At 36.9% G+C, this 11,173-nt stretch overlaps 1 protein-coding gene across 1 annotated transcript in view; it reads left to right on the forward strand.

The window, feature by feature from the left end:
• The first annotated feature begins 1,599 nt into the window (after nucleotides 1–1,599).
• LOC112141112 (tripartite motif-containing protein 16) overlaps nucleotides 1,600–11,173 on the forward strand; it is a 26,182-nt gene continuing 16,608 nt past the window's right edge. The window contains exon 1 of the mRNA XM_024264168.2: nucleotides 1,600–3,258. Coding sequence (XP_024119936.1) covers nucleotides 1,987–3,258 — 1,272 coding nt within the window. The 5' untranslated portion in view covers nucleotides 1,600–1,986. The remainder of the gene's footprint in view (nucleotides 3,259–11,173) is intronic.

An 11,173-nucleotide genomic window follows, 5' to 3' on the forward strand; every position in this document is an offset into this window, starting at 1 on the left:
AACAGAGACTCACCTGTCAAAGTCAAAGAGATTTTCTGCCAATCAAATTGTAGTTTAACCGGCATTTGTAAATTTAGATTTCTGTCTGTATTGAACCATGGGTTATAGAATGTAATTGTGTGACTGACTTAAAAAAGAAAACAAACATTCTACAAAGTAGATCCCGCCTTCCTTCCATCCATCCTCTTAATTGTGGAGAGACACACAGCTGACCCCATACGACACCTCCACCCCTCTCTCTTTCTTCACACCTGTCCGGCGCCTTCTCAGCTGACAGGAGCCCGTGCAGCTGCAGGGGGCGCCATTTCACTGGTTTCAGGCCGTTCAAAACATTGTGATATAACAGGTAACAGAAACCAATAGCAGCACAGATTTATTTTCTTCTCTCCCAGCGCTGAGCTGCCGCCCCCTTTAGAGTTGGCGCCCCGAGCAGCTGCCCGTACAGCCCGTACCTAAAACCGCTGCTGGTGAATAATAGCAATCCACTCCTCTATTGTTGGTGGTTCCTGTTTGTTCCAGTTTTTGTAACAGCTTTTTCACTTGCAGCCAACAGAATGTGTCGTAGTTTTTTCTCCATATTGTTAAACCTGTCCAGAGTCTAGTTACTAAGATACATAGCTTCAAATTTTTGACCTCTGTGTCAAACATTGATGTTTTGGCTGATGGGTGGAATGGGTCTGTGACTGTAAAGCACTTTGGGAATTCGAGGAAGGTAGGAAAGCGCAATGCAAGTATACTCCATTGACCATGTCCAAAGATAAACAGACCTTCAATGAAACTAAACATCTAAATGAGGTACTGATTGCTGCAGCTTCCTTCAGTTTCAGTAGAACCGTGTAAATCATAACGGTTCCTACTTGGAGCTGAATTTCAGAGCCCTACCCCAATGAAGAGTTCAAAGGTCATTTATTCTTCATGCTGTTTATTCATTGATGAAAAAAAAAAATACATTTTAATTTTACTTTCTTTTTAAGTCTTATTTTACATTGCATCTTAATTTTTATATGCAAGGTCTCAAAAAGTCTTAAGTTTAACTTGAAGAAACAAGTAGGAACCCTATTTTAGCAAAGGATGATATGAGTTCCTTTCAAAATAAAACACTGTTTAACATAAGATCATCCTGATGCTGCAAATGAACTCTCATGAAGAATGTAAACCACACAAGTGATTAATGACATTTTCTATCAGAATAGCTTTATGGTGAGTCGTCATCCTTTTCTCTACTTACTGCTGCTGATAAGCTGAATAGAAACAAAACTTCATTGTTTTATGATCCACTAAAAACTTTATAAAGTTATAGTTTTAACACTTCCTTCAGAAAAGCATTAGGATTTTTGTCTTTTTTTCCTCATTTTAGTGTCATAAACGTATCTTCATGGATCCAGAGTCTCACTTGAATTTATTACAATCAACTTCTGACTGTTGTTGGTAAAACACAACATTTGTCGATAATCATGAAAAACGTTGTACTTTTCGTCTTGATAATCTTTGACCGACAGTAAAAGCGATAAATGTTTATGAGATGCAGTAAAGTCTTCTATAAAGTCACAGATTGTCCTGGAATCTGATCCTGAAATCCCTCCTCCTGATGAAGAAACATTTGAGAGTTCAAAGTCTTGAAGGGAAACAAGCTGTGAGGAAACCTTCACTGCAGAAAGAACTGCAGCCTCTTTAACTGGAACTCTGAAGCAAAAGAACAACCAATGATCTGGATCAAGAAACTTTCAGCTGTTCCATCTGTCTGGATCTGTCAAAGGAGAATACATTTGATGTACTTTTTCTTTCCTGTTCAAAACCATCAGAAGCTTTCCTCTCTAAGGTTCCTGATCAGCAGTTCCTCCTCTGTCATGATGGGTGTAACCAACAGGAAGAGAAGAGAGAAGCTGATTGGCTGAGTTCACTGTGAAACCATCTGATTGGAGGATCAGAGTCAGGCTGCTTTCTGAGGAAGTGAAACTCACTCAGTCTTTGTGTCAGAGAGGAGAAATGTCGCAGAAAGGAGTGGATCTGGATCAAGAAACCTTCAGCTGTTCCATCTGTGTGGATCTGCTGAAGGATCCGGTGACTATTCCCTGTGGACACAGCTACTGCATGAAATGTATTGAAGGATTCTGGGATGAAGAGGAGAAAATTCCCAGCTGTCCTCAGTGTAGGGAGACCTTCACACCGAGGCCTGTTCTGGTGAAAAACTTCATGTTTGCTGCTTTAGTGGAGCAGCTGAAGAAGACTGGACTCCAAGCTGCTCCTGCTGCTGATCACTGCTATGCTGGACCTGAAGATGTGTCCTGTGATGTTTGTTCTGGAAGAAAACTCAAAGCCATCAAGTCCTGTTTGTTCTGTCTGGCCTCTTACTGTGAGAAACACCTTCAGCCTCATTTGGATGAAGCTGCATTCAAGAAACACAAGCTGGTGGAACCCTCCAAGAACCTGCAGGAGAACATCTGCTCCATTCATGATGAGGTGATGAAGATGTTCTGTCGCACTGATCAGAAGTGTATCTGTTATCTCTGCTCTGTGGATGAACATAGAGGACATGACACAGTCTCAGCTGCAGCAGAAAGGACTGAGAGGCAGAGAGATCTGGAGGAGAGTCAACAACAAATCCAGCAGAGAATCCAGGACAGAGAGAAGGAGGTGAAGCTGCTTCAACAGGAGGTGGAGGCCATCAATCACTCTGCTGATCAAACAGTGAAGGACAGTGAGAAGATCTTCACTCAGATGATCCGTCTCATCCAGAAGACAAGCTGTGATGTGAAGCAGCAGATCAGATCCCAGCAGCAAACTGAAGTGAGTGGAGTCAAAGATCTTCAGGAGGAGCTGGAGCAGGAGATCACTGAGCTGAAGAGGAGAGACGCTGAGCTGAAGCAGCTCTCACTCACAGAGGATCACAGCCAGTTTCTGCTCAACTACGTCTCACTGCCACCACTCAGTGAGTCCACACACTCATCCAGCATCAATGTCCGTCCTCTCAGATACTTTGAGGATGTGACAGCAGCTGTGTCAGAGCTCAGAGACAAACTGCAGGACATTCTGAGAGAGGAATGGACAAACATCTCACTGACACTCACTCATGTGGATGTTTTACTGTCAGAGCCAAAGAGCAGAGCTGACTTCTTCAGATATTCATGTCAAATCTCACTAGATCCAAGCACAGCAGACAAACATCTGTTACTGTCAGAGGAGAACAGAAAGGTGACATTGATGAAAAAACCTCAGTTTGATTCTGATCATCCAGACAGATTTACTTATTGTGTTCAGGTTCTGAGTAGAGAGAGTCTGACTGGACGTTGTTACTGGGAGGTGAAGAGGAAAGGAAAATATGTTTGTGTAGCAGTCTCATACAAGAACATCAGTAGATCTGGAAAAACAAGTAGATTTGGTTTTAATGACAAATCTTGGGCATTAGTTTGTTCTCCAGACAGTTTCTCATTTCACCACAACAGAGTAAAAACCTCCATCTCTGTTCCTGTTTCCTCCAGAGTAGGAGTGTACCTGGATCACAGAGCAGGTGTTCTGTCCTTCTACAGCGTCTCTGAAAGCATGACTCTCCTCCACAGAGTCCAGACCACATTCACTCAGAACCTCCATGCTGGATTGAGGTTGGGTTATACTGGAGACTCAGCAGAGTTCTGTAAACTCAAATAGTTCCTGAAAGAAGTGAAATGTTTGTTTTTAGTGTTTTCTCTGATTTCCATCACTTTGAACTAAACATTTTAACTGTTAATATTCTCTGGAGTCGTGTTTGTAGTCAGAAATAAAGAGAGAAATGAAAAATCTCTAGAATGTGGATTTGAGACATTTTTGAAGATGAATCTCAAACTTTTTGGAGTAAAATCTGTTTTCTTGTCGTTTCTTTGAACTTTGGGATTTGACTGTTTGAGTTGAAATATCACACAAATGTTGGGTTCATGTTTTTGTGTTGTTGTCATGTGACCTGAAGGAAGCTGCAACACAAATGGAATCAGTGAGGTCACAATCAAAGACTTTCTCTGTGTTTGTTCTACACAGAAACAAGAATCACCAGATTCACCTGTGCTTGTAGAAAGAACATTTACAACTTTGTTTTCTGACTTTTTGCTCCATTTGACAACTTCTGATTGAAGATTTGTGTCTTCATTTCTTTGTTCTTCAGAGAAAAGTTGTTTCTGATCATTTGACAATAAAAACATCCCAATTCTCTTGTCTTCATTCCAGAGTTTGTGTGAAATGTGATGAAGAAAAGAGGGAATAATCTGAGGGAAGAACTGAGGCAGTTTTCCTGGAACTCCAGAGTTCATATTTAGAGAAGAAACATTTTTGTCAGTCACTCTGAGTCCTTTTGACTTTCTGCAGTAAAACAGCTCCCTTAAAGTCAAATGAGATGTTTTCCGCAAGATTTGATCCAAAAGGTTTTCTACTTCCATGATTCATTCTTAGCCCTGTTTTCAGTTTCAATCCGAATTTTCGTGTTTTCGCTGCTCAGCTGAGCCAAATTTTAAATGGAGGCGGGGCTTTGAGCTCATTGGCCACCGGGACACGTTTCCTACGGGGGACAGATGAATCCTCACTACATGTTTTCTACGTTTTTCTCAGAGACATTTGAATATTTTTTACACTTTTCTCTCAGTTTTTACTCCCACTGTTCAAACTTTCATAGAAATCTAAGTCTAGCATTTGGATGAAAACAAGGATCTGATCATCATGAAGATTTATGTAATGCTGCGTGAGACCCCCCCTCCGAGTCACAACTGAATTTTGTTTGTCCGTTATCATGTTTTCCTAGAATTACAATTGAAAACAACATACAAAAGACATTTAACACAATGCTGTGCAGCATAATAACAGTACATGAAATAATACAAACTCAAAAACATACTATATAAATAAAACTATATAAGGAAATATGATGGTTAAGAAAAACATTCATGATTTGAAATTTTAAATGACCGTATTAATCTGTACTTCAGACAAGAAGAATCACTCATGTTGCTCTTCAATCCATTGTTAAAACATTTTTAGTTATGACTGTTATAACATCCAAAGTCTACCAGCCATATTAGATTTATACAAGCCAAACATTTGTCTAATAAAAAACGTATCAAAACCGTTTTTCTCTTTATTTTGAAAATTTCAGATCATATTTATTGTCTCACGAAAACAAAACACAAATAATAACTGAGAGTGTCAGGTTTTATAACATGACAGAAATGTCATGTTATTTGAACAAAATGTCTTTTCTCTGAACCTTTAGATGAACACATTCATTACTCAGGAAGGCATCAACTTTTCATCAAAGCCCTAAAGTTTATTTCTAGTCATTTTTAATATCTTTACCATTTTTTAAGAAACTGACTTTGTTCACATCACAAATGTTTTTTTTTCAGTCACAGAAGAGTAAAGATTAAAACTAGTGAAGAACAATAAAATCATTCTTTTAAAGTTGTTTTTTTCTTTAATGTTATGCATATAAAAACTGCTTAATTAGAAATATGTGCAACATTTTTGCGTAATTGTGTGTAATACTGATCAGTGTTGTTGTGAGTCACAATGAAATGGAACACCAAAAGAGAGTGTTTGTGTTGCTGAGGTCAGTGTGAGCAATTCAATCACACCTGAATGCAGCAATAGCAGCTCTTTCTGGAAGCGCATAGGTGCGGAAATTCCACGCAGCCCCTGAACGCAACTCGTTCCGCGGTGAATGTGACAATTAAATCCATTAAATTAGCGCAATAAAGTCAGGATTAAATGTGTGAACCTAGTCTAAAATGGATGTTTGTGGTGGTCAACGGTGGAGGAGGAGCAGACTCCATCATGTTGTGTTTGATCCTCCAGAGATGAAGAACAGAGACTCACCTGTCAAAGTGAAAACGTTTTTCTTTCCACCAAAAAAAAAGGTTAATCCATGTTTGGTAGTTGTTAATTTAGAGGTCTGCCTATATTGAACCATGGGTTATAGAATGTCATGTTATGACTGACTTATAAATAAAACATTCTACAAAGTAGTTCCCGCCCTCCTTCCTCATCCTCATCTTCGTTTAGGAGAGACCTGCAGCTGAACTCATACTATGGGGTCAAATCAGGATCAGCTTAGTGAACCAAAAAACAGATTGAAAACTTGAAAAATAGACATTGTAACTTTTAAACAAAATGAAAATCTGAAAACAAGACATTGTAAATGTGAAAAAAAGAAAAAAATGAAAAATTTCACAAAAAAATACAGAAACCTTGAATAAAAAAACTATAAATGTAAAAATTAACAATTGAAAAAAAAATGTATCCCTTAGTAACAGCTGCTGATTTGAATTTTCCATTTTTTTCTGAATATTCATTTAGTCCTGTTTTCTTTTTTTATCTCTTTCTTTTTATTGTTCTATTTTCTCAAAAAAACACAAATAGGGTAAACATTCAGAAGGACAGAAGGGGGCGGACATTGTTAGTAAAATATAGAGAAAACAAACAAACAAGCAAACAAACACAAAAAACACAACGAATAATTAAACAACTGGAGGAAACAACAGAACAGCAAAACATACACATGGATCACCTCAACTCTACAGGTTTTTTACATGCTCTATATATATTCTTATGTTCTTGTCGTCGTGTATATTGTCCATTTCTCCCGTCTTTTTATGAAAAGTTCTTCTTCCATTTTTATCTTATGATTCAGCATTTCTATCTTATGTATTTTTCTTTTACTATTTCTTCCCATTCCTGTTGTGTTGGTGTTTCTGTCTTTGACCATTTTAGTAACTGTTTTCTTAAAGGCAGCTAGGAAGATTTGAATTAAATACTTGTCATTTATAAAAACATCACTGGACAAACTGCCGAAGTATAAGAATATACTTGTCTTTGGTACATTGTAACCCAAGATTCTAATGATCTGATGAATGTCTATCCAGAAAGAGCTGATTACAGAGCAAAGCCAAAAAATATCAGAAAAGTATCAAATTAACTTCTGGGTTAGCGTCCATTCCAAATGTATCTGGAAATAATGTTATCTCACATTCTATATTGTTTCTCTGGTATCTCAACAGGAAGTGACTGGAATAAGTACAGGAGTCGGGGTAGAATACTCATCTTTATTGTCTCTATCCTTGAGGCCATATCCTGTGAGAAGATGCTCCATCTGTCCAGATCGTTCCTTATTTCTTTGTTTATTTTAGTATAGTTGGCATCATATAAATCTTCTAGACTCTTTGTTAGTGTCACCACAAGGTAATTCATATTAGTTCTTTTCCAGTTCAGATTGTAAGTTAGTTGTATTTCTCTAGATGGTAAAAGATTTAATGCCAGAATTTGTGTTTTTTTCAAGTTAAGCTTATAACAAGAACAGAAACCAAAAGTCTCCAGTAGTTTAATCAAAGTAGTCATTCCTGTTTCTGTTTTTTCTAAAAACATATAACATCATAGGCGAAAAGCCCAATAATGTGGTCTATTCCTTTGAGGTCTTGGTTTTGCCTGATTGGGCCAAAGGTTTGATAAATAATGCAAACAAGGTTGGAGACAAGCTGCAGCCTTGCCTAGTAGATCGTTCTAATGTTGTACTTTCTGTGAGGCTGCCGTTTGTTTTGGTAAAGTGTTCTAATACAATTAACAGATTTTTGATTGAAGCCAAATTTTTCAAGCACTAGATATAAAAAGGACCAATTTACACAATCAAATGATTTTTCTGCATCAAGACTAATGAGAACAGCGCTTATATTGTTTCTTTGAATCTAATCAATAACATGTAGGGTTCTTCTTATGCTGTCTTGGGTTTGACGTGCTTTGATAAAGTCTGTCTGATCCTCTTCGATTATGTCACTAATAAAGTGTTCACATCTTTAGGAAATAATAGAGGTGTAAAGTTTATAATCCACATTGAGCAAAGATGTAGGGCGATGATCTGAACATGTTTGACTCTCATTTTTTGGGGATCACTGTTATTATTGCTTCTTTCCATGATGGAGGTATTTCTCCGTGCTCCAGGGTGTAATTAAATGACATTTCAAGAAGTGGTATAAGAAATTCACTAAATGTTTTGTACTATTCTGATGGTAGACCATCACTGCCAGGAGATGTGTTGGATTTGAGACTCTGCAATGCTCTTTCAATTTCCAGTGTAGTATTTGGTGAAGTTAAAATGTCATTTTTTATTCTCCCAATTGTTGGTAAATCTAGATTTTCAAGAATTGCTTTCATTTGATTTATATCAGTGCAATTTAGCTGATTATATAGTTGTCTGTAGTAATTTACAATTTTATTTTCAATCTCCTTAGGATCTTTAATAAACTAATTTGTATTTAGGTATTTTATCTTATGAATTATTTGGTCAACTTGCTGTTTTTTACATTTCTTTGCCAGTATTTTACTTGCTCACGGGCCCACTTCATTGTAAGATTGCCTCAAAAATCTAGTCTTTTTTCCATATCTTCTATTCATTTTTTATCTAAATTATCGCTTATTTCCTTCATTTTTGGAAGAAGCAAGTGATCTCGTGTAGCTTTATGTTGTTCAATTTTAAAGAACTCATTTTTAGCCTGTTTATATGCTGTTTCTTTTGCTTTCTTATGAGCTGCCGTCTTTGCTATGAGTTTTTCGCTTATAACTGCCTTAAGTTCATCTCAGAAAAAAAAAAAAAAAAAGTTCATCCCAGAGAATAACAGGTGCGACTTCTCCATCATTGTTGACTTCCTTTTAAAGGATGATATCTTTTTTCATTTCTTCAACTATTTTGTCATGATTTAATATTCCTGCATTTAATCTCCTCTTCATTCGTCCATTCAGCCAAACTTCAAGATAAACGGCTCCATGATCTGAAACATCTGCTCCTTGAATTTGGCATTTCTTAATCTGATATACTTCTTCCTTATTTATAAAAAAAGAATCAATTCTTGAATAGCTATTGTGTGGAGCCGAGTAATGTGTATAATCTCTTTTAAGCGGATGTAGTGACCTTAATACATCTACAAAGCCAAATTCTGTAAGTGTTGTTTTAATGATTTTGCTAAACTGAATAGTATTTTTTTTTCCTGGTTGTTGTATCCAACTTACTATTCAAAACAATGTTAAAATCCCCACCGCATATTAATATACCTTCCATTTCCAGGACTATGCTATCAAACAAAGTTTTAAAAACTGTTTTTTTGCTGTCAGGTGGGGCTCAGACATTAACCATTGTAACCATTTTGTTTTCCAACCGTCCTTTCACAGGTACAAATCTCCCTTCCTTGTCTGAAATGTTAACATATTCAAATTTTACTGTAATGGAGAGAAGTATAACTATGCCTCTTTTGCACCCAGTTTGAAATGAGCTATAAAAAAATGTTTAGAGTATCCAAATTTGTTTTTGTTTCTCACTTTCTTGTCTGGACAAGAGAGTTTCCTGAAGATATAAAATGTGTGTTTTATCCTTCTTGAACTTTGTCATTATTGACTTTCATTTCATTGGGTTATTTTAGCCATTAACATTTAACGAAAATATCTCAATTCTATTTTCTACCATGGATATTTTAATATTTGTACAGCAATCCAGTTCTGAACAGAAGACTCAACTATTTTACAACAAAAGAATCAAAACAATTAGACTTCCACAAGCATGTTGTACATATTTATCTTTTAGGTCCTTATTGGTGGGTTGAGGGTAAAAAGACATTTTCTGCTTTGGCCCCTCCCTAGTGAAGAAAACACTCGTATGCACTAGAATTGTCCAACATTTTGTTCCTATTAACATAGATCACTCCTCCTTTTCGGCATTACCTCAATAAATAAAGTCTAGGTGGAGTCAGGTATCCTAAGTAGACAAAAATCTTTTTTTTGTTTTCCTCTTTCCCTCCTTTCCCTTTCTTGTTCTTTTCCTTTCCCTAAATTATGAGACATTATAATTTCTTCTCCCAGAACTGTCTCGTTATCATGGTTTTGTTGCGTTTTTCCAGTACTTTTGCGACTCCTTGTCAATTTGCCTCCTGGCATATTCGGTTTGAAAATGATTTAATTTTGGATTTATCAATATGAGGCCTTATTTTCTCAGCCAAACAGTCTGAACTCACCACTTTGCGTCCATCTTGTTTTTTCCTGGAAGTCAACCAAGTCTAGTCCTGTTTTCCGTTTCACTTCTTATATTCGAGTTTTTGCTGCTGAGCTGAGACACATTTTACATGGGGGCGGGGCTTGAGGTCATTGGCTACGGGACACGTTCCCATGGGGGGACAGATGAATCCTCACTACATGTTTTCTACACTTTTGTCAGACACATTTGAATGTTTTTTTTAACACTTTTCTCTCATTTTTTACTCTCACTGTTCAAACTTTCATAGAAAACTAATTCTAAAATCTAAATCTAAATCCACCAAACAGCAAGACCACAAAAGGTACACTGTAGGGATGCAACGATACAGTTTGCTCACGGTTCAATACGTACCTCGATACGAGGGTCACGGTTTGATACGTACCAGAAAAAAAACAAATAAAACTGAAATCCTATTTTTCCACAGATTGTGATTTCTTCTGCAAACCGAAATAACATAACAAAGAAATCAGATTTTTTTTCTTCAAATGCACAGCTCTTGACACTTATGGCAGAATCCCACTTAAATAAAACTCTTGTAAACTTGTAAACATTACAACTTGTATACAATTTAATCAAATGTAAAAGTGCCTCAGTCCTCAATACTTTCAAACATGAATATGATCAACTCTAACACTCTACTCTGTGCTCTTTAATCTTCACATCCTTCAGTACTGCACTCTTAATTTGCCATGTGAGGGCCGTCATATAATGAACATTTACAGAGAAATAGAAATAGAAGTCCAGCTGTACGTGGAAAGTTGTGCGTTCTTACTAAGTCGTCTTCAATCTCTTAAATCTCGTTGTTCACTTGTGAAATATAGACATGCTGGTACACTTTATTGTGAGTCAACTGTTTCTGTTAAATGACAAAACCCCTCATTATCATCCACTGAAAAAAGACTGCAGAACTGCAGCATTAAACATCCTGATGGCGTCAGATATGTCAGGAACCGGGTGAGGACACAGACGCAGAAGCAGGATGATCTATAGGAATGTCGCTTCGTTCTTTTCCTTTTCTTATACTTATTCTTTTGCTGAGTCGTAACTCAAAGAGGCTGGTGTTATGGTTTGGTGTTTTCTTTTATTTTTGTTTTGTGGTGTTGTGTTCTCCTACTTATGTTTTGTCTCTTTTGTGCACAGTGTGGC

The sequence above is a fragment of the Oryzias melastigma genome, unplaced genomic scaffold (genome assembly GCF_002922805.2).
Source record: "Oryzias melastigma strain HK-1 unplaced genomic scaffold, ASM292280v2 sc00205, whole genome shotgun sequence".
In the NCBI taxonomy this organism is placed as follows: domain Eukaryota; kingdom Metazoa; phylum Chordata; class Actinopteri; order Beloniformes; family Adrianichthyidae; genus Oryzias; species Oryzias melastigma.